Source organism: the organism of the source record quoted next, unplaced genomic scaffold, assembly GCF_019419815.1.
Source record: "Pyrus x bretschneideri cultivar Hongxiangsu unplaced genomic scaffold, Pyrus_bretschneideri_v1 Contig6, whole genome shotgun sequence".
NCBI lineage: Eukaryota > Viridiplantae > Streptophyta > Magnoliopsida > Rosales > Rosaceae > Pyrus > Pyrus x bretschneideri.
In genome coordinates, this window is record NW_025999798.1 from 8,016,175 (window position 1) to 8,039,616 (window position 23,442).

Sequence of the window (23,442 nt, forward strand, 5' to 3'; positions counted from 1 at the left end):
ATTAGATGTATTAGGTTCATACCTAATCCCATTAGGCTCTTACGAGATACAATATATGCTGGTGCCCTCGTGGGAGTTATGTTTTGTATGTTTCAATTATTAGTTAATTACAAAATGCTTGCTTTAGGAAGTACGAATTTAATTAGTTGCTAAATCAATATACATGCAAGGTTTAATGACACAGAATCTTCATCTTTTTGCCTGAAAATATCATAAATTCTGAGTTTCATGGATGAAACTTATAAAATTGTGAGTACTTGTGCTTCTTCTTTTTTTTTTTTTTTTTTGTGGACGGACGAAAGTGTATGTACCTGTGCCCAAACCTAAAGGTACATAGCGCAGCAAAGTGGACACGAACTTTAGCAAGATTCGCAAATAATGAATATATTTAATTTAGTAGAAAGACTTGAAAAGTAATATCGAAGATAGAAAGACAATGACAGTCACCAAATTGCCTCACATGAAGAAGGAATCGACCAGTATAAAGACTGGAGCTTGGTTTCTATTGGGAGAGAAGGTGGATATGATCTTGTTTATTTTGAAAACTGACAAAATGTGGTTAAAACAATAGGGGCGTGGGCATGACATGAGGGCACAATTACTGCTTAAATATTCACACGGTTTAAACAAGGTTTATGTGCGCGCCTATTTTCATTCGGTCCCATGTCCCTCTACCTTTTAATGTTTGGTATTGTGTACATCAATATATATGTTGTTTAAGGAAAAGTGTTAATTGTTTTGAACTGAGTGCTAAGTCACCTTTTCAATATTTAAATATTTAGTGATTGATAAAGTATTAGGTATTGTAAATCGATAACAACATATCAACTGATCACTGATGATCTTATATTTTCAACATATAAAGCTAAAAGTGTTAAAAGTATTATCCGACGAAACATGAAAAGTTTGCATATATAGTAGTAGAAAATTTTTTGTACCTAAGAGGCCACACATGCTCTCCCTATCACTTAATTCAATTTGTCTAAGTGTTTGACTCAAGTGAGGCCAAATTAACGCGTTAGGTGGATCCTCCCCTAGATGTTATAGAATCATGAGAAAAAATTATGGTAACATAAGTCATTTGGTGTATTATACGTATTGTGATAAGGTTAGACGATACGATTAATATTTATCATTTGTAAAGCATATTAATATAACAAAAATAAATAAATCCACATAGTTGATAGAACAACAACTCCATGTAGCCGTATTCTTGGTATACCAAAAAATTGATGACAAAAGCATTGTAAAAGAGCTTTTAAGTTTTTCTTTTCTTTCTAATACAAACAATAGACTATATCATCTAAACTAGAAGGAAAATGATTTAAACTTCAATGTAAAAGAAGAGTACACGTACTCTAACCAACTTGACTAAAGTCAAATCTGAAACAACTTTTAAGTTAAAAGTGCTCTCATTCTATCAAAAAGTTGTACCTTTAGAAGGACAACTATAGGTAACTACCGGAAAACAAAAGAAAACTTGATCAAACCCTACCGGCAGAACTACCATATATCGATCCTTATAAATACCTTGCATGTATGTTCAATAATTTTGCAAGACAGTTGCCCCTCTTTCTCCGTTCACTCTCTGTCTGTCATAACACAAGGAATTAAGCAAGCAGCCTAGAAACAAGTAAAAGAGAAACAAAGGCAATGGTTGAAGCAGCAGAGCAATCCCAAAAGTACCCGACAATGGCAGAGGTAATCTTCTTCATCGCATATTATCATTAATTAATTAATATTGATTTTTTTAATTCATTTTATGAACTTTTCCAATCTTGAACATGTTCTAGGTGGTGGAAGAACTTCAGAGAATGACACATATTGGCTTCCCAATTGCGGCCATGAGTTTAGTGGGTTACCTCAAAAACATGGTCCTAGTTGTGTGCATGGGAAGGCTTGGAAGTCTTGAGCTAGCAGGTGGGGCTTTAGCCATTGGCTTCACCAATATCACTGGCTACTCAGTCCTCTCGGGCTTGGCCATGGGCATGGAGCCTCTATGCAGCCAAGCTTTTGGTTCACAAAACTTCTCCATAGCTTTCCATACTTTACAGAGAACTATTCTCTTATTGCTTCTCACTTCTCTTCTAATTGCTTTGCTTTGGTCCAATCTTGAACCTCTATTGTTCCTTCTCCATCAAAACCAAGATATAACAAGGATTGCAAGCTTGTATTGCCAATTTGCCATCCCCGATCTTGTTACCAATAGCCTTCTTCACCCCATACGTATTTTTTTACGTAGTCAAAGCACAACATGGCCACTCATGTGGTCCACTTTACTAGCAATCATTCTACACATTCCTCTCACAATCTTCTTAACCTTCACTCTTTCCCTTGGGATCAAAGGAATAGCAATTTCCACTTCTCTTACCAATTTCATAACTCTATTTTTTCTTGTGGGTTACATGGTCTATGCCCATATCACGAAAAAGCCTTTTTATTGTTTGGTTGCGGACCAATGTGAACCCACTACTAAGTATGATACATCGCAAACATTGTACCAACCATTATTACCTAAAAAAGTAGTACCACTTTCGTTGAGGAAAGTGCTAGGAGATGACGAATGGAGGATGCTAATTCGACTTGCTTTGCAAAGTTGCCTAGGAGTTTGCTTAGAATGGTGGTGGTACGAGTTCATGACAATTCTAGCCGGTTACCTTCGCAAACCTCACATTGCCCTAGCCACATCAGCCATAGTGATACAAACCACATCTCTCATGTACACATTGCCAACGACACTAAGTGCATCAGTGTCTACACGAGTAGGCAACGAGCTAGGGGCAGGCCAACCCAAAAAGGCACGTTTGGCAGCAGTGGTGGCGGTGGGGATGGCACTAATGAGCTCATTGTTGGGCTTGTTATTGACCACTCTGGGGAGAGAAGCATGGGGGAGAATTTTCACAGATGATAATGAGGTTTTGGAGCTAACAATGGGTGTGCTACCAATTGTTGGACTATGTGAGATTGCAAATTGTCCACAAACTACAAGTTGTGGAATTTTGAGAGGAAGTGCTAGGCCAGGCATTGGGGCATGGATTAACTTTTACTCATTTTACATGGTAGGTGCGCCTGTTGCAATAGTCTTGACGTTTGTTTGGAGATTAGGGTTCAAAGGGCTTTGTTATGGGCTTCTAGCAGCTCAAGTTACATGTGTGGTGTCTATATTAACAGTGGTCCATAAGACAGATTGGGAGAAAGAATGGCTCAAGACGAAAGAGTTTGTAGGAAAGAATAATCATGGAATGGCTGCATTTGCACATGCAGATGAAACAGTCAAATGTGAAGAGGGTGTTGCAAATTAGGAGATTTGAAATGTCCAAAGGATTTCGTGGGAAAAGTGTGTATGCATTTCACATGCATAGCAAATAGATGGTTGAATGTGAAGAGACTAGATGTTGGTGTTTCTAAAGAAGTAGAATATTTTGAATGCTGATTGATCGATAGAAGAACAATCGCACAAATAGTTCCCATTATTCGTTGTAATTTACGATTTGTAATGTTTTTGCGGTTGCTGTCGAGCTATTTCTAGGTGTTACTTGTTTATAGTTTTACATGTATTCTTCTTGTACTAGTCATACAAATTTATATTATCTTATAACTTTGATCTTTACATGTGTATCTGATTTTAGGGTGGAAATTAGGCTTACTAGCTACCATTATAAAATACTTAGGCTTACAATCATAGTTCAACTCTAACTTGGTCTAACTTGGCGATTCGATTGTTTCTGGTATGTCCATATTCTTTAGTTTAAATTTTTCTAAATTTTTTTTATTATCTTTATTATTACATCACATGAATTAAACTCTAAAATAATTATAACCTTAACTCATTACCTTACCCTCCTCCATGCTTGAACTAGCCTCAAGATGTTATTTAGAAAAACTACCCCTATAGCACATAAAATTTTTCATAAGTTGTTGTTGTTGTTTTTTTTTTTTTTTTTTTTTTTTGTCAAAAAGATAAAAATTTATTAAAGTCGAATGACAAGGTTTATATCAACTGCAAGAATATTAAATAAAAAATTCAAACCAATCTCATTCCAAAGGAACTTGCCACCATGCTAGGTAGCAAACGAAACCATCTCGTGAGTAGCCAAGTTACCTTCCCGGGAAGCGAACCCAAACTTAACAAAATCAAAATGCATAGCTAAAGAATCTTGCATCCCTTTCCATCTATCTATTAATCATACGAATCAAAGATTGGGAGTCAGACTCGACCTCCACCGCTGTTTCTGTAAAATATCAATGCTGCCCTCACGGCAGCAGCCTCAGCAGCAATGGCAGAACAAAAAATAAATTTCCCCACACCCCCAGCTCGCTTTAAAATCCCAGCAAAGTCTCTTAACAGCCACCCCAAACCACCCAACCTCGTCTTTGACTTCCAAGCACCATCGCAATTAATTTTCAAGGTTCCAAATTCCGGCTTCTTCCAACTTCCCTGCACGCCCTTGCCGACGGAATACTTCCAGGATGACGCGGTCCCTGGTTATCAATCTTAACCATCACATCTCTGAACTCACTCACCTGCCCCCTCCACAACTCCGAAGCCTCCGTTGGATTCTTCATAAGTTGTTAGATAATTACAGATACTAACTAATCACTCGCAATTTACTTTATGCACTCCCTGCTTTTTACGTAGTCTCTAAATTAAGTAACTAAATAAAATCAGGAGACATAATAATAAAACAGTGCAGATAAAAGATGAATGCAGACATCAGTCCTTAGATAACTTAGTTTTTTTTTTTTTTTTAACAAACGATATTATCTACACAGTTAATAATATTTTTTTTTTTTAACAAACGATATTATCTACACGGTTAATAATAAAGCGCTACCTACAAAGAAGAAAATACTTCTAGATGCAGCCAAACCATCCCAATATAAACCATTTCACCTCTCCACAAATCTTGTTAGAGTTCGATTAGTTTGGGCTTTTAATCCTCGAAGTCCAAATTGGCGAAGAAGATGGGCCTATGGTAGAGACCTTATTTTCCTACGTAACGTTTTTTTACATTAAAAGAAAGGTGACAACGGTAGGATTTCCTTGAAAAAACTCTCCCCTATGAGAGAAATTATCTTCCCTCGTTGACCCCTGTCTTTAGACTCGGCATTAATCTCTCTGTAGTCTTTTCTCTCTGTTTTCCTCCTTGCTTCCTATCTCATAACTATCTTCATCCTTTGATTGTGGCCACTCTTATCTCTGGTGAGTCTTTACATTTATGGTTGTGGTTGTGTTCGTCAGCTCACTTTGTCAGAGTAAAGTCTTTGTAGGGTTCATGGCTTACAACTCAAGCTCAGATTTTTAAGCGACAGTTGTTGTTCAGAGTCAAGGGTGGTGGTTTTATTTCTTGTGGTTATTGTGCATGGCAAAGAACTATGAGAAGGAATTTCAATGTTTGTGGAGTCTCGTAGTAGTGTTTCCTTAACAATAGTTGCAAGATCATTAAACCGTGTTGCAGTCTTTTTCTTGCGGTGTCTTTAGTAGGCTAAGGATCACTTTTATTGTATTTCGGATAAGATTGTAATTGTGAAGTTGTGTATGTTTTTTTTTTTTTTTTTTTTTTTACCAATGTAACCTCTTGGTTAAATTTGACATGCATGACCTATTGGCGTTTGTAATAAAGTTTCATTTGAAATCTCAAAGGGAAAAAAAAAATAGTGGCATACCACGTCAACCAAATAAAGTCATGCCACGGTTAGAACGAGAATAAAAATATTAATTTTTGATTATTGAGTTTTTTGTGTTTACTGAAGTAATCATATGTTAATATTTGCGAAAATTATGAACCAAATCAAGAAGAGGGGGTTAGTGATCTGATTTCTTTTTCTATTACTCCATTTTTTTAATTTCCTGATTCCTTCTCTCATTTTAATTAAATAAACAGGTCATCATTGTTTCTTTCTTTTTTGTTTTTGGATGAATATTTTCCTATTCAGCTACCTTTCAAGTCTCAACCGAATAAATGTCGCTTTTTCCTTTTTCCCCTTTTTCTGTTTAATGGCAGGCAAACTGATGAAGACGATGGTGACTGGTTTGCAGAGCTTGCACAAACACTGGGTCGGGGGCTGCTTTTAGGGTTTTTTTTTGGGTCAATAAAATGATTAAAGGGTAAATTATATTTTACCATCTCATGTTTGAGATTTATTGTAACCTCATACAATATCTTCAAAATATTTCACTTTCATACATCAAGTACTATTTTATTTTAATATAATACATCCGTTACATTTTTAATCCAATGATCCGTTAAGAGTTGACGTGGCAGTCACATTTGTGCCACGTGGCTGCCAAATTTGTGCCATGTGGTAAAAAAATAATTTTTTATACATTAAAAATATTATAATAATTTACCCTATTAATAAAAATAAAAAATAAAAAAAACCAGAAACCCAATTTCCTCTCGACCACCTCCCTCTCCTCCACTCTCTTCACCTCCCATCCAAAAACCCACCCCACCTCCTCCTCCACCTCCACCTCCCCCGCAACCCCCCCTCCCAAGAAACCACCCACCAATCATAAACTATCAGCTCAGACATGCATAATGAAGCAAGAAAAACAAAAACCCTTACTTTCCTTATCTTAATCCATCAAACAAAGCAAAAGCAACACCAATTTCACAGCTTTACCAAAAAATCAGAAACTCAACAAGCTAAAATCCCTAACTCTTCAAATTTCTACATTATTGATGGCGACCCAAACCACAACATGTGAATTTTAGCTTGTTGGGGTTTGCTCCGACATCTACGATGAGGGTGACGGTGTGTGCAAGATAACTGCAGGTCATCGATCTAACCAAAAAACAATGAGCGCTTCAAGCGTGACTGAGGGAGGCAAAGTAATCGAGGAGGACAATGCCTCGAAATGGCGTCATTGCTAACTTCAGTCGATAAAACAACGCTGCTGGCGGTGGAGATTTTATCTGGGGTGGGACCAGCGACGTTGAAGCTCCAGTCGATTCGAAGCGGCGGGTTGGAGGCCGTGACGGGATCCGGAGAAAGTGGGGTCGAGAGATGCGGCCTTGGGTTCGCTGGTTTAGAGTTTTTGAATGGCGCAACAATGGCAGCCATTGATGAGATCTCCCTCGTGCAAGAAAAGTGTATTTTTTTCTCATTAATTTCTTCTCGTAGCAACGTCGCCGGAGAGGATCATCGGTGTTCGTCATGCTGCCTGTGGATTCCTTGAGGTCACGGGGCGTGGTCCAGAGGCCCAAGGCCATGGTTCAATTGTTGAAGAGGGAGGTGGGGGTAGGTTTTTGGATGGGAGAGGAGGTGAAGAGAGTGGAGGAAAGGGAGATGGTCGAGGGGAATGGGTTTCTGGGTTTTCAGTGTTTTTTTTTTAATTTTTTTATTTATTTTTTAATAGGGTAAAGTATTATAATATTTTAAAGGGTAAATTACAAAAAAAACTACCTCAACTATTGGGTCATTAACAGTTTCATAACACGCCTTTAAAAAGTTTCAATGTCATATCTTATCTTTCAAATTTGTTGCAATGTCATACCTTCCATCAGTTGTCAGTCAATTCACTCTATTAAATGTTGACGTGGCGTGTGATGTGGCACACTTTCTATTAAAAAACTAAAAAAAAAATCCTTTAATATTTTTTAAATATTAAAATAAAATTAAAAAAAAACCCCTCACCCCCTGCAACCCAGAAAGAAAGAAGAAGAAGAAGAAGAAGAAGAAGCAGAGGGAAAAAAAAAAAAAAAAAAAAAAGAAGCCCCAAGTTCGTCTTCCCCCACCCTATTCTCCCCTCATCCCCTGTAACCCAGAAAGAAAGAAAGAAAGAAAGAAGAAGAAGAAGAAGAAGAAGAAGAAGAAAAAAAAAAAAAGCCACAAGTTCATCTTCCCCCACCCCATTATCCCCTCACCCCTTGTAACCCAGAAAGAAAGAAAGAAGAAGAAGAAGAAGAAGAAGAAAAAAGAACCCAAGTTCGTCTTCCCCCCACCCCCTGCAACCCAGAAAAGAAGAAGAAGAAGAAAATGTAACGGATGTATTATTTTGAAATAAAATAGTACTTGAGGTATGAAAGTGAAATGTTTTAAAGATGTTGTATGAGGTTGCAATAGACCCCAACCTAAGGTGGTAAAGTGTAATTTACCTTCTTTTTTTTTTTTTTTTCTAAGGTAAAGTACAAAAAACTACCTCAACTATTGGTGTCACGATACTTTCATACCTCATCTTACTAATTTGTGTCAATGTTAGACTTCCGTCAGTTTTTCTGTTAAATGCTGACGTGGCCAGAAACAAGACCCATTTTTATTATAAAAAAAAAATAAATATTAAAAAAAATTAAAAAATTAAAAAATTTAAATAAATAAAAAACAAAAAACCAAAAAGAAAACCCATCAACCTATGTCCCCCCTCCCCGAAAACCCAGATCCTCTTCTCTGAGTTCTCCCCCATCGAACCCTCTATCTCCTCTCTCTCTCTCTCGCCTCTTTCTCTTCTCTCTCCCTGCAACCTGCATCCCTAAAATCCCAAACTCAGAAACCATTCCCACCCGAGTCATCACCGCTGGCAAGTTTTCAATCCTCTGAGCCGATGATCGCCGATTAACCCCAAACCCTTCCCCGCCATTCCCGTTGGCGTCGGAGCTTTCATTCTGGCACCACAGGTGCTTCTGGTTCCCCCATTTCAAATACCACGGCAAGTTGAAATTGTGCAGAGGCTTCGCCCTCTCAGAACCCATCGCTATGGACTTCATCTCCACTATTTCCTCCTCATTCGCCCTGCCTATATACACCATTTATCGGAAACTCAGACCAAAGAGAGCCACTCTCAAATCACAACTCTCTCTCTCTGTTTCTCACGCCTCCTCTAATTTTCTCTAAAAATCTCAAAATTTTCTGGGAAAAACAGAGAGTTTTTCTATTAGGATTGTTGTTGTTGTTGTTTTGTTTTTCTCTCGCAAATCGTTGGAGGGGCAAACTCTGAGGGCGAGGAGGAGAAGGGAATGTTGTTGTGGAGGTTGTGGCAAGAGTTAGGGTTTGGGGGCGATCAGGGGTCGTGGCTGTCATCGCTAGAGTCAACGATAGAGGTAGGGTTGTCGTCAGCGGATCGGAGAGGAAGGTTGAGGAGGACGGGTGGGAATGATTTCGGGGTTTTGGGATTTTAGGGATGCAAGTTGCAGGGAGAGAGAATAGAGAGAGAAAAAGAGGAGAGAGAGGAGAGAGAGGGTTTGGTGGGAGAGAACTCAAATAAGGGGATCTGGGCTTTTGGGGAGGGGGACACGGGTTTATGGGTTTTTTTTGGTTTTTTTGTTTTTTTATAAATTTTAAATATTTAATTAATTTTTTAATTTAAAAAATGGGTTCTGTCTCTGGCCACGTCTGCATTTAACAGAAAAAGTAACAGAAAAACTGACGGATGTCTGACATTGGCACAAATTCGTAAGATGAGGTATGACATTTTCAATTTTAAAAGATGAGGTATGAAAGTGTCGTGACACCAATAGTTGAGGTAGTTTTTTGTACTTTACCCTTTTTTTATAATAGTGTAAATTATTATAATATTTTAAATGAATAAAAAATTATTTTTTAACACGTGATACAAATTTGGCAACCACATGGCACAAATGTGAAAGTGAAATGTTTTAAAGATGTTGTATGAGGTTGCAATAAACCTCAAACCTAATGTGGTAAAGTGTAATTTACCTTTTTATTTTTATTTTTTATAATAGTGTAAATTATTATAATATTTTAAATGAATAAAAAAATCATTTTTTTAACACATGATACAAATTTGGCAACCACATGGCACAAATGTGGCAGTCACGTCAACTCTTAACGGATCAATGGATGGAAAATGTAACGGATGTATTATTTTGAAATAATATAGTACTTGAGGTATAAAAAATAAATGTTTTAAAGATATTGAATGAGGTTGCAATAGATCTCAAACCTGAGGTGGTAAAATATAATTTACCCATGATTAAAATGAAGAAGCTGCTTTAGGGTTTTGCTTTCTATTATGCGGGCCATCATAATGGTTCATTGAAACAACCATTGAAAACCACATAAAGGTAAACTTGACACTTGACGGTGGAGGTAGCTAGGAATGTAATCAAATGCTGTCCTTCCTGAAGGTGTTGGAATAATTAAGAAAAGAAAGATGCAAACCCTAGCATGAGTCCACAGTATATAACTGGAAAATTTTGAACCTATATTAACTTCATCGAGTTTGTTTTCAAAAAATTATTATCATAATGACAATGTTCAAAATATTCTTTTTTTTTTATTTATTTATTTGATTCAGAAAAATGTCAATCCTATCAACTTTGTTTATGTTGGGGATTCCAAGAATAACCTAAGATTTAATAGAATAAATAATTTTTTATCAAGAGAATGAAGATTCGAATTCGGGATTTATTCCACTATCGATAAAATAACTTCTTCTAGCCCAAGAATTTGGGCAAAAATTAGGGATATATAAGAGATGCACAATGTTATATTTATAAATTAGAAGAAATTAAAACAAGAAATGTGCTTGACTGAAAACTTGTTCCCAAACAAATAAAGTGTTTTCACCAAAACCTCAAAAAAAATTGTGATTACAATCATGTTTGGCAAAATAATTTTAAAATGTTTATGTGTTCAAGTTCTTTTTCAAGAAGAATTGTATTTTTATTAAATTTCGTAGTGCTTCCAATAGAATTGATGTTACTAGAAGTGCTTATGAGTAGAAATTATTTCAAAACAAGGTTGAAGAATAAGGGAAATGATTTTTGCACACCTCATTTCTCTTCATGCACACCTTATTTATTTAATCAAAGCACAAGTCTTTAGTTGGCTATACTTTCCTAGACACTGTATAAAACGTGTTGTAACATTTAGTCTTCAACTTCATTAGTCCAAAGTTTTAGGTCTAAGTGCAGAAGACTTGGTTTGCACGGCAACATCATTTAAGCTCATTTCGTGGACTTCTTAGGGTAAAAATCATATGCATTCATTTAGGAAGTCGTGTTTATGTGTTGAGTTTATTTGGAGTGTGAGATTAAATCTGTTTAGTTTTTATAGGAAAGTATATTTGAGTTATTCGAGAGAAAAACAAATGATAGTGATATTCACACACCCATTTTACCGTCCACATACCTTTGTTAATTTTTAGTCATTGATCACGTTAAATTAATTCTATCCGAAATCTGAAAATTGAGAGAAGTGTGTTAGAAGTAAATTTAAGTGTGTGAATAATACTACCCAAAACAAATTATCAAATTATCTTTTATTGTTGTCCTACTTCTTAGGCTTCAATTTCCCTTTAAATAACTAAGTCTGTATTGTGGTGCCCGGTATCAAAGCAACTTTGGTCATGGTTGGCTTGTCAATTTGGTACTTCTAGACCCTTTTATGATTCACTAACATGTTTTGGGACGTGTTTGTGTAAGCTTTTTTCTCGTCAATTACATAATCTTTGAATTTTTCTGGGCTTTTTTACCATTTCTCTTATGGAAGCACATAATAAGTCTATTTTTGGGAACCAAACAATTTCTTTACATCACTTATGCATGTCCATTAAATATAGGATTGTTATGTTGGGACGTTTATTCCTGGATCTCAAAGTTTGGATACGTATGTAATTTGTTATATGTGTATTCAACCTATCCTTCGTAAGGCACCTTGTATACATCCCGTGCTTTGGTCTCTACTTGGGTTTCCTTGGCTTAAGCTTAACATGGATGGCTTGTCTAAAGAAAATCATGGTAATGCTGCTTGTGCGGGAGTTTTTAGGGATTGACATGGTCAATTTCTTGGAGGATTTTGTCAAGGTATTGGTCATCAGAATTCTTCGTATACGGAGCTATAAAAAAATATTATTGGTGTCGAATTTTCTTATCAGTGGGGTTGGCATATACTTTAGTTAATGATTCTTTTAGTGTTCTTGCTTGTCTTTGTTACTTATGATGATTTTGCTCCTCCTTGGGTTCTTCATGCCCAATTGTTCACTTGTTTGTCTCGAATCCGAGGGATGGATTTTTGTTGCTCTCACATTTATCAGGAAGAAAATGTGGTTACTGATAGTTTTGCTAGTATGGGCTTATCTTCCTCAAACTTGGTCTGGCATGACTCGCCTCTGTCGACAATTCTTACTTATTTGCATTCGAATATCGTTGGCTTACCTCGTTTCCATTTTTCAGATTAGCATGCATCACAACTTTTAGGTTAATCCCACTTTCATAATGTGTGCTTTTCTTTTTCTTGGTAACAGTTCGTTTTTGGTGTTTTCAACGTTTTTGCAGGTTTATACATTTTAGGATTTGCTTTAGAGAGGTTAGATTTTATGTCTCCCTCCCTCTTTTCTTGTATTTTCCTCTTCTTTTTTTTCAATTGCTTTGTATAATGAGGGTAAGGTTTTATGCCCCTCCCTGACTAGGTGTAATTTTCTTTTTTGATTCAATAAAATTTCCCTACCGTCGAGGTTTCTTTATAAAAATAAAAAAATAAAAAAAATAAAAAACTTTTACATATTTTAAGAATATGTGAGATGCATGTTAAGAGTAAAAATATGTTTTCTTATAGGTTAGATTTTGAGAACAGTCTTTGTGAGACTTTAGAAATCTAGCAATCATCATATCATCCATTTGTGTGAAACAAAGTTGTGTGCATACTTTGCTTGTGAGGAAGATCATATGCATTCATCAGTGTTTATCCAAGAGAAGCCAAAGTAAGGGCGGCGTGCTACAAGAACTAAAGTATAAGAGATGACTTCAAATGTAGTAAATGTTCAGGCAGGAAATCTCACTAGGAGGGGTCCCTGGCTCGAGCACACAACTCCCCAAGGAGTTGGCACCTTGGTTGGTTGTCGGGCTCCTGCTTGTTGAGATGCTGCAAGAGGAGGACAAAGTTAGTTCTAAAAGGTGCCTTCATAGGGCCTAAGGTGTAGGCTTTGAGGTTCAAAATCAAAGCTAACTAAGTGCTTCGGCGTGCCACTGCCATCTCAGTATGACAAATGTAGAACAAGTATGTTTAAGCCAATTACTTGCACCCAAGTTATTCTAACTTCTTGTTATCAAAGGATTGTCGTAGATGAGTTAAGTCTACATTAAGTTATTTTCTATGCCTTGAAATCAAGGACTTTTAGTTGGTTTATCTTGTATGCTTAAAGGGTGGAGGTCCAGATCTGATCAAGTCATCAGTTTAATTCACATTTAGTCTTCTTATGACAGTAAAACCACTAAGTGAACCAGATCTGAGAACTGATAGAACTTTGTTTCATCAAAAGACTGGAAATGATTTGAATATATACTGGGGAATACATCATAACACCAGATCTATTAACTTAAAAACAAAACAAAAAGGGTCGGGCAAGGTTTAAACGTCTTGTGGTCTTTTCTCTTTGTAGTTACAGGGGTTGAGTATTAAAGCAGGATGAGTGGTGAACAAGTTCACACAAGAGAATCGATACTACAGCATCTAGAAAATGTAGCAGAGTTTTTACACTAGACAAAAGATGTCTTTCTAAGGGGAGTCTAAGGCTGAAAAGGTAGATAATCTGGACAAAGCACAGCTTTCTGGGTATTTGCTTGATTGAGAGGCAAGTTGTATGTTTGTTTGTTTGATTGGTTTAGTGTCCTTGTCTCTGGGGCCTCTTCCTCTTTTATAGACGAATTAACCCGACTGTACAGTTTCTGCTCTTGCCCGAAAGCAACTGAAGGGTAATGAGTCATCAGCATTTTTACATGTTCTGCCATTTAGAAAGTACTTTTGGGCCGAGAGTAGGTGGATTTCCATTGGCTGTCATTCTTTTGTAAGTACGTACCTAGCCTTTGCATTAAATGGGGAGCCGTCATATTGTCTCGAGGTGGGTATCTGGGCTTGACTTTGGGTCTCAGGCAAAATCTCCTTTATTGAGCTCTTTTGGGCTTTCTTTCTTCAAGTCCAAAGTTAAATATTAACCTAAACAGTAAGTGCTTGCATTGTTGAGTCTTGTATAAGTTCTTTTTCCTTAGTCGATGGTGATTACCGAGTTGTATGCTTTGAAGTTTTTCTCTTCATTTGTTAAAGAGCTTTTCCCTCATGAACTTTTTTGTGTTCTCTAATTTCCTTTTGATTTGTTGTGTTTCTGTTACGTCGTAGGATTTAAACTGTGATTCAATTATTGTCAATTTGATTAGCCACACCTAAGTTTGTTACGTCGTAGGAATTGTATTACATACCATTTCAAGCTAAAAGTTATCATCCTTGCGTCTAAATACAAAGGGAAATGTTAGATGATTTTTTTATTTTTTTATTTTTTATAAATGAATGATTATATTAAAAGAGAACCAAAAGAAGCAACAAACTACAAAACAACAATGGCAACAAAGGCCAAGCTAAAAACAAAAGGAAAAAAAAACAAAAAGCTGAAGGAAAAAAACATCAACAATCCAACCTAACAACCAGCATCAAAGGGAGAAACTACATAGGAATTCTCCATTAATGAAAAATAGGCACATTTGCAATAGACATCAAAATCTGCAAAGAACATAACCGCAAGCAAATAGAGTTCACAATGGCTTTAAAGATAGCAACGGAATGGAGGTGTTCGTTTCTGAATTTATGTTATTCCGTGCTTTCCAAATGGTATAGATAGTAGCTTGGAGGCACAACTTCTTAATGGTAACATCCAACGACTTACTCATTCAATTATTAGCAGCCCAACTGATAAACTCATGTCAATCTAAAGGAGGACAATCACAACCACACTTAGCACATGAGACCAAATACTGACACTCAAAGAACAAGTGATTGTGAGATTCATTATCAGTCAAGCAAAGAGAGCAAATAGGCGAGGCATGAAGGTTAAAGACCATTACCAGACCACAAGAGACTAGCCCATAGGACCTTCGAATGGAACTCCCTAATAGCATTCCAAGCGGGTGAGGCAGAGTAGAGCTTCTATTGGGAGACAACATCCAAGTAATTGAATCACGTTTAAACTGGATGGAAAAAAGCTGAAACATAGAAGCTCGAATATCGTATTGTAGCTTAACAATACCGTTAATGATGATTAGCTAACCTGGTTAAGTTAGTAGTCCTAGTGGATTAACACATGAACAAGTGAAGTAAATTCACCAGCAGATCGGTAGTGGAGTATTAGGTGGCATGAATGAGAGATGGCAAATTTGCAGATCACTCAGAGCCACCTGTCCCACTGTGGCGCCGGCTTTATTATATAAAGAATCTTGGACGACCCTTTGTAGTTTGTATTTTGTTTTGTTTTGTAGCGAAGGACTCTCTTGACTCTGGAGAGATAGAGCCGAGAGTGAGGGAGTCATGAGGACGTAATGACCATACAGTGAAGCAAACCCCTACAAAGGTTCCACGTCATCATCCTCGCAGTACCAACACCTGGAAAAAGCAGTCCTCTCTGTAGCTTTGAGCTAGACCTAGTTAGTGCCGCGATGCACACTTTAACCTTCTCTCCATCTCTCTAGAACTCTCTCTCTCTCTTTAGAGCTAGCTTGCTTTAACTATGCATACGAACGTGCATGATATCATCTTCTCTATCTCTATCTTTTTCAACAATTCCATCCATCTGCTTTGTGTGTGTTTTTGTGGATGGAAGACTCAAGCTCAGGCTCAAAGTCAGCTAGCAGAGCAATTTTCATACACCCGAACAACACATGACAACAGACTCGTTCCATATAAGTTCTACTCGCTAGGTTTGCATTCACAAGGAAAAAACTGGCCAACATCAAAACACCTGTTTGTTTATCTCTTCGAGGCTTATTTACTGCAAAAGCTTAAAGCAACCTTCCCCTACCATTTTGGAACTGAACATATAATCTTTTTTCTCTTGCTTCAAGACGATCCAGCTGGTTTAACTTTAACTAGTCTTTTTACTGCAATAAGTACTTCATATTCATTAGCTTTAAGTAATCAGTTAACCCTCAATCCAAATCCAATTATTATTTGAAGAATAGCATTACATGGTTGGGGATCTATGAGTGTGTTTATGTAGAAGATAGAAGTTTATTTTTAGTTATTATTGTATTTTAAACTTGTAATTACATTTTACACCCTACATATTTGGGTTAATTTTCAAAATAGTCCACAAAGTATCAATTTTTTTTATATTACACCCTAAGGTAATGAAATTCTATCAATTTGTGCCTTTAATTTGCTTAATTGTACGATAATTCATTAAACTATGAACATGGTGTGCTTGAGATCCTTATATGGGCTAAATTGTAAGCCCTATTTGCACTATATTAACAAAAATAAACTCTTAAATTAAATCAATGATTACACATTTAAAGCGTGAATACAATTTTAGAACATCAAGGTGAAATGTGAGAAAACTAAAACCTCATGATCTGTTTTGAAAATCTCAAAACTGAATGGGTTAGATATAGTTAAATTATTAGTCATTTCATGGGTTGAACTATCAAATTATTAATTACTATCCCATCCCTTGATGACATACTTTATGCTTATATGAATCCCACACTAATGTTACATAAGTCACTGTTTATATTCATCTACATCTAGATTTTTATTCAAGAGAATTTTTAGTTGTTGTCTATATAACATTTTTTTAATCCATTCGTTATTTATATGGTTCGATGCAAGGCAAAAGATGGGTCAACTAAACGTGGGAAAAGTACAAAAAAATAACTTGACAATAATGGGGACCAAAATATCAGCATGAGTAATTCAAAAGAGGAGTAAAAGTGTCAATGTTTAAATGATGGGGACCAAAATGATACTAAATCGAAAGTAGAGAGATGCATAGTGGATTTTATTAATCTTAACAAAAACCATGAGCAGTCTAATTATTCATTCATCAATCAAAACATGTATGGTATTGGTATCATGGAAAGCCTATTCGCATGGGAGTTAGGGCATGCAAACATGCTTGTGATATAACATATATATATATATTTATGTGTGTGTGTGTGTGTGTGTGTGTGTGTGTGTGTGTGTGAGTGTGTGTATTTTATAGATGTGGGTCTTGCTAATTAATCTTATCTTCTAATAATGTGATAGTAACATTAATTAGCTGTATAATTTTGCTGGGATTGATATATCGTCAGGCTGATGAGCTTATATGTGAAAAAAAAATTATTAAAAATATTAACATGCAATTTAGTCAACCCAACTTTTCTTAAGATACCATCAAATCGAACATGTTTGTTCTGCACTTTTTCCCGATGATAACTAAATTGTTTTCCAATCTTATTTTATATCAGATAAGTTGAAAGCAACTAATTAAGAAGTCAGAAATGTGTTATATTTTTCTTGTACATACTTCTTAGTTCTTACCTAGCAACAAATGAATTAATATCTTGATATGCCTAAGCAACTATATATGGCTGCATGCGATTAAGTGTTGAAAGGAATGAGTGAGAATGCGACTTTTATATAACGGGAATGTTATTATGGTGATATCTCAAATTAATCAAGCAATCTTATGCTTTTCAAGCCAATGATGTCCTTTCATGTATGGTATCATGGAAAGCCTATTCGCAGGACTTTAGAACTCTAAATATTCTGTTACATATATAAAGTCCTTCTCGAATGTGGGAGTAGAGTCCATTAACCCTCCAATAAAAGCAACGTGTGTCTCCCTTGGCTAGTACAGAATACATACATCGTAAAAATAATTATTCATTGTTAAACTGTGAAAGTACTATTGAGAATGGAGTACAAATGCAATAAATAATTAGTAGCTCAAAGTATAAACGGATACATACAAAAAGGAAATGAGGATAGGAAACAATGAATAGGGAAGGTCGCTATCAAACTCGACCTTTGCAGTTTGTTTATAACAAAATGGATATGGAATGCAAAGCAGATCAACACAAATTAATGGAGAATTGCAGCCGCTCCAGGAGTACTGGCCCTCTTTTTTTTTTTCCTTTTTTTTTCTGTTTTTTTTTTTTTTTTTTGTTCGGGTGGGGATGATGTATAGTTCATTCAAAACCTTCTGCACTGATGGAAATTATCTAAATTGTCTTGCCAAGATTTATTGGCAGTATTGCTATCGTCACTCGTCTATAATAACTCACCATAAATATCGACCTAGATAATTATGCTTGATGAGCGGGAGTTACGGTGCTTGTGAATATTCGTCTATACAGCTAGCTAGCTGTTGATCTAGTGATATTTATCTTCTAAATACTTTAAGATGTCTCAAATTTAAAACTTATAAAGATGTTGATGAAAGTTCTACTGACAATACATAATACAAAAGCATCGAAAGCCATTCTTTACGATATGCATGGATTAGGAAGCATCAAAATTGGTGTTTTTATATACAATGTCATATCTGTTTTAAAGATATGATTTGCATTTTTATATAATTTATAGAATCATTATGCTTGATCAACAGATGTCATTGTGTTTGCATATACAATCAAACTATTATGATCTAATATTTTATCTCTTTCAAATAGTAGAAAGATCAAGTCCCTAATTCAAAACTCATCTCTCTCTGTTGGTTAAGTTTATATATTATAAATAATTATGTTAGAAAGAAGATATATTCGACTATACATAAAACAAAAGCATTGAAAATGTCATTCTTTTATATTATTTTTAAGATATGGATTAGAAAGCATTTAGATGGTAATAGTATATATAATTATAAGACCATTAGGGAAAGCACTTGAGTCAAGCCCACCCTATCTATTAGTGGTTTCGGATTGGGTTAGACATTGTTCCTTCCATCGGTCAAGAAAAAAGAAAAAAAATTAAAATCCATGTGGTAGCTAGGTTGAGATAGAACTTTCAAATGTCCAATCATCTTCATCTACACACTTTGAATATTTAATACGATAATCTCTTTGGACATAATTTTGGATTAAATTATAATTTACAATCTTTCTGAATTACAGAAAGCCATCCGATATAGAGAGAAGATAAATGACAAGGAGATATTCTTTTTCCTTACTAATACAACATTATTGGGAATGAGAGTTGAGTCTCACAATGAGTCAACAATAATTTATTATCGACTCGCTAACTATGTAAATCAAACTTAAGATCTCCTACTTTTTTTTGTACAACGGTATTCTACATTAAGGGGAGGAGGAACAAAGCTAGGCGCTGCATAATGGACCAACTGCTAACTAAGCATCGAACTAAACATAGATATAGTATGTCATTGTCATCTATGTGATTCAAACTTAAGATCTCCTACTTACATTTGAAGATAAATATCTTTCAATTGTAGTACTAATAGAAAGAAAAAAAATTGTGGGTCACTTACATGCAATGTTCTAAAAATCACTAATCGGTAGTCAGGCAGTGGGAAAGCGCCTCTCGCCTAAGGGCCTAGGCGAATTTTTTTTTTTTACTTTAATAAATTTATTATATATTATAAAATATGAGTATTTGTGTAATATTTTAAGGCTTTTTCTATTGATTTGGTAATATATTTTAGGTTCCTACGTTCTTGTTGGGGCCTTATTTTCTCTTATAAATTATTGGGCCTTATTTTCTGATTTAAAATAGAGCATTCCTACATTTTTTTATTGGAAATATTCCCACTTAAAAACCCCTAACTTTCCTAGGGTAAAGATAATGAAGAAGAGTCTCTGTCTACCACCACTTAGGTCGCCTAGCCCGCTTAGATAGTGACTAGGTAATTGCCTAGCCTTTACTCGATTTTCATCCAAGATTTGGCCAAAATTCCTGCGACACTCCATCACCTAGGCCAATTCTTCCTTGTATGCATATCATAGTCTACCATATATGCAAATAAGTCATTATATCTTAGGAAAATCTTTCTGACTCTTGCCAACAATTTTTGAGCAAACATGCTGACAAATGCCAACATATGCTAAGTGAGTCTACAGATGCTCATAATAGCTCATCCAAAGACATAAGGCTAGTAACTTCCCTGCCCAGTGCCATAGAGGCAATTCATCGAACAGTTGGAAGGCAACTTTCAGAAGCATCTCATAACTTTAAAGGGTAATTTAGTTAAACAAAGTATTACAAATAGGAATTAAAATAAACTCCTAACTAGACAATTAAGCATAAATCTATAGGGACATGGAAACCTACATATTAAAACATAAATCTATAAGGACAAGGAAACCTACATATTACTTTCTCCTAAAGGTAGGAAATTAAAAGCAATCCCAAAATTTAACAATCTTAGATTCCCAAATACATTCCTATTTTCCGACTCTCCAACACTCTCCCTCTAACTCATGGTGATAATCATGAGTTTTCCAAGAGAAAACCAACGTCAACAATAGCATGTAGACAACAACGTCACTAACTTCAAACACGGAGATTATAGGCAGCCGTCTTGAGTAGTCAAGCACTCGAACAGTCATAGTAGTAACAACACTATTAAGATTAGGGCAAAGGAAACAAATTAAGGCAAGGCAAGGCAAAAAACCAATTAACGCAAGGCAAGACAAAGACCAATTAAGGCAAAGCAAGGCAAGGTGAGGCAAGAGAAGGCAAAGCAAGACAAAGGTAAGGGCAAATTCAGGGGCAAAACAAGGCAAAGACCACACAAAACCCTAATGATTTAGGATATAGAGCAAAAGCAGAAGTAGGGAAGGGCAAAGCAGCAGAGCATCATCTTTAGCTTCACAACATCAACATCAGGCGTATTGTATGTGGGTAAGTGCACAAACTCAATAACGTGTAAAACAGTAAACAAATATAAACAACCAATGACCGCAGGGGAGAGAGGTTCCAGCCAAAGGCTCTCGACGGTCAAGTTAGTAAGTAATATTATAAGACTTCAGGGGTAGGCAAAAGAATAAGTGTGCAATAATTGCATTATCAGAGATGAACCTTAGAATTGTGTATTTGCACCAATCAACATAGAGACCTTTTAGGATATGAAATTCGTATTAAACAACGATGACTCTACATAATATCTAGGAATAGATATTGCATCCTTTTAGGATTTGGATTACTTGCGGTGCATGCCAATCCATATATTGTAGAAACTTCAAGAATATAGGAAACATGGCTAATTCCATACTGGATTAGGTTTCTGTATGTTGCAAAACAAGCATGGTCAATCTCAGACTCAGTGAAGTCGTCAGACTTCGCCTACTTGTTGTGAAACAAGATGATGGTGGCAATGATGATCTGTCTGAGCAGTTCTGATGTGGAAGCTTTTGAGTCCATGACCATACTTATGAGGTAATCATATTCCAATCTGCCTTACTCTGACCCTGGAAAATCATGGTCCCACAATAATTATCAACATGTGTATGGGGATGTGGAGGTAGGAACAAAGCAGTGGAAGCATCTATATCAGCAAGTTCATGGCAAGTGGGTGTGCGAAGATATTTAGCTTCACACACCAACAAAGAAGCGAGCACAATAAGGTTCAACCAAGAATCAAATTCGGTTCTGATCTCAAGTTAAACAAAGTATTATTCAATTCTACATAACTTGAATACTTTTTATTCTTCTTCATAAGGAGGTATTTATAGAGCAAAAAATATAAGAATAACCCAAAATAAGAATTAAAATCAAATCTTAACTAGACAAATAAACATAAATCTACAAGGACAATGAAACCTTCTTATAACTTCCTCTTAAATGTAGAAAATAAAATAAAATCCCAAAATCTACCAATCCCCAATACATTCCTAATTTTCCGATTTTCCAATAAATTTAGCTGACCGTCCCTGCCCCAAAATGGATTTGCCCTTGAATCAAGGTCTCTCACATACATTTAAGGATTTGTACATGTGTAATATATAGAGTGTAACACAAAACAAAAATAACTCGTTAAAATCACAAAGAGCTACTTAATACTATAATTTATTGGTATTCCTCTTAATTTATAAGTGAAAAGTCTAATGTCCCACTCATTTGAAACAAATTTGATACTCAACTATATAATCAATTGTGTGACTTAGTTTGAAGATCCACCCTTTAGTGTAATTATTATATATTAGAAAAATCACAAAAGAAAACGGCCATGCAACCGAAAACAAGTAGTAAAATATATTAGAAATTAGAAGGCGTGTGATGTGTACATAAACTCAAGGGTTTGTTGGTTAGTTTTGGCAATTTAGCATGTAGACAAAACCAAAGCATGCCTTTCTGTCGGCCGTCATGTATAAATCACACGACCCATGCAACCCTCCGCAGAAGAGGAACTAATCACATGACCCATTTTTCTGGCTTTTGTGCGAGAGAGAGAGTAGTTCTTCCACTGCGACTGCGACTTCGACTGCAACAGCGACTAGGGTATTATTCTTATCTTTTTTCACTCATCAGACCCTAATTATGTGAGACCAGTTATACAAGCAATCTTAATTTAAACGTAAACACAACCAGAAAGTAAATAAATAAAAAATAAAAATAAATGTTACTTTTATCACATTATCCTTTCTATACTAGTAATGTTAGAGGACTAAATTATGAAATCAAAATTTGTACACTATATAACGTGATTGTTGATAATTGAATTATTAAGTGTTGATTAATGTGCTTATTTGACACATTATATAATTTACAAATGTGGTTTAAAAAGTTGATTTAGCTAGCATTACTCTTTACATACCATATTTGTACCACAATCTAATAGAATAAGAGGCTACTTAGAAACAAGAGGGCACGGTTTAGTAATATTCTTAGTCATTTGTAAGTGAGATGTTCTTTTTTATTGTCTGAAAAGTGAGAGATCTTAGACCATCTCCAACCAAAGGAGGGCCAAATGGCTTGTTTTAACCCTCTAGCCTCCCAAGAAATTAATATTTTAATAAACAATGTAGAGCCATATTTTTTACCATCTCTAACCGAGGGGCCAGAGGACCATAGGCCAAACATCTCCAACCTCCAACCGAGAGTCAAAGGGCTATTGTATGGAATATGAAGAATTGAAATAAAATGAGGTAAGATAATATGAAATGATGAAAAATATGTGAGAAATAATGTAGGAAAAATTAGAAATTAAAAAAAAAACATCAAAAAAAAAAAAAAAGTGGGCTAGCCAACGGGCTGAAGATGGCCAGTCAGTTGGCCGTTTGGCTATTTTTTGTCCTTTGTGGCCCACGAGCCTTTTGGTCTAGTTCTCGGTTGAAGATGATTTTCGAGCTATTTTCAACCCTCTGAATCTTTCAGTTAGAGATGGTCCTAGGTTCGGTTCTCGCTAAAAATGAATTTAAACCACATTATTGTTAATTCATCATAAGGCTTAGCCCACTCTTCTATTTTCTTAATATAGATAATATCGTTTGTTAAAAAAGAAAAAATTCACGTGTATTGATAGGCTTTATTTATTCAAAATGTGATATTGATATGATGTGAAAAATATAGTACGAAAACATTACTCAATACAAAAACCCCTAAAAAGCAAAAGAAAATGGTAAACTAAAGAGCGGGGTCCGTGGCAGTTTACCAGCACAAGGAGTCAAATCGATGGCTTCGTTAATCGTCCTTGTTACTGCTCCATAGCTGTTAGGGGTCCCACCAAACCCACCCGTACCATCCTCCTCTCCCTTCTTCTCTTCTCTATTTATTTTT

At 35.7% G+C, this 23,442-nt stretch overlaps 1 protein-coding gene across 1 annotated transcript; it reads left to right on the forward strand.

Annotated features, from left to right (window-relative positions):
• The first annotated feature begins 1,416 nt into the window (after window positions 1-1,416).
• Window positions 1,417-4,415, forward strand: LOC125471679 (protein DETOXIFICATION 55-like). Its single transcript, XM_048572381.1, has 2 exons — window positions 1,417-1,701; window positions 1,794-4,415. Exons 1-2 carry the CDS (start codon window positions 1,654-1,656, stop codon window positions 3,300-3,302), a joined length of 1,557 nt encoding a protein of 518 aa, XP_048428338.1. The 5' UTR covers window positions 1,417-1,653; the 3' UTR covers window positions 3,303-4,415.
• Window positions 4,416-23,442: the final 19,027 nt, after the last annotated feature.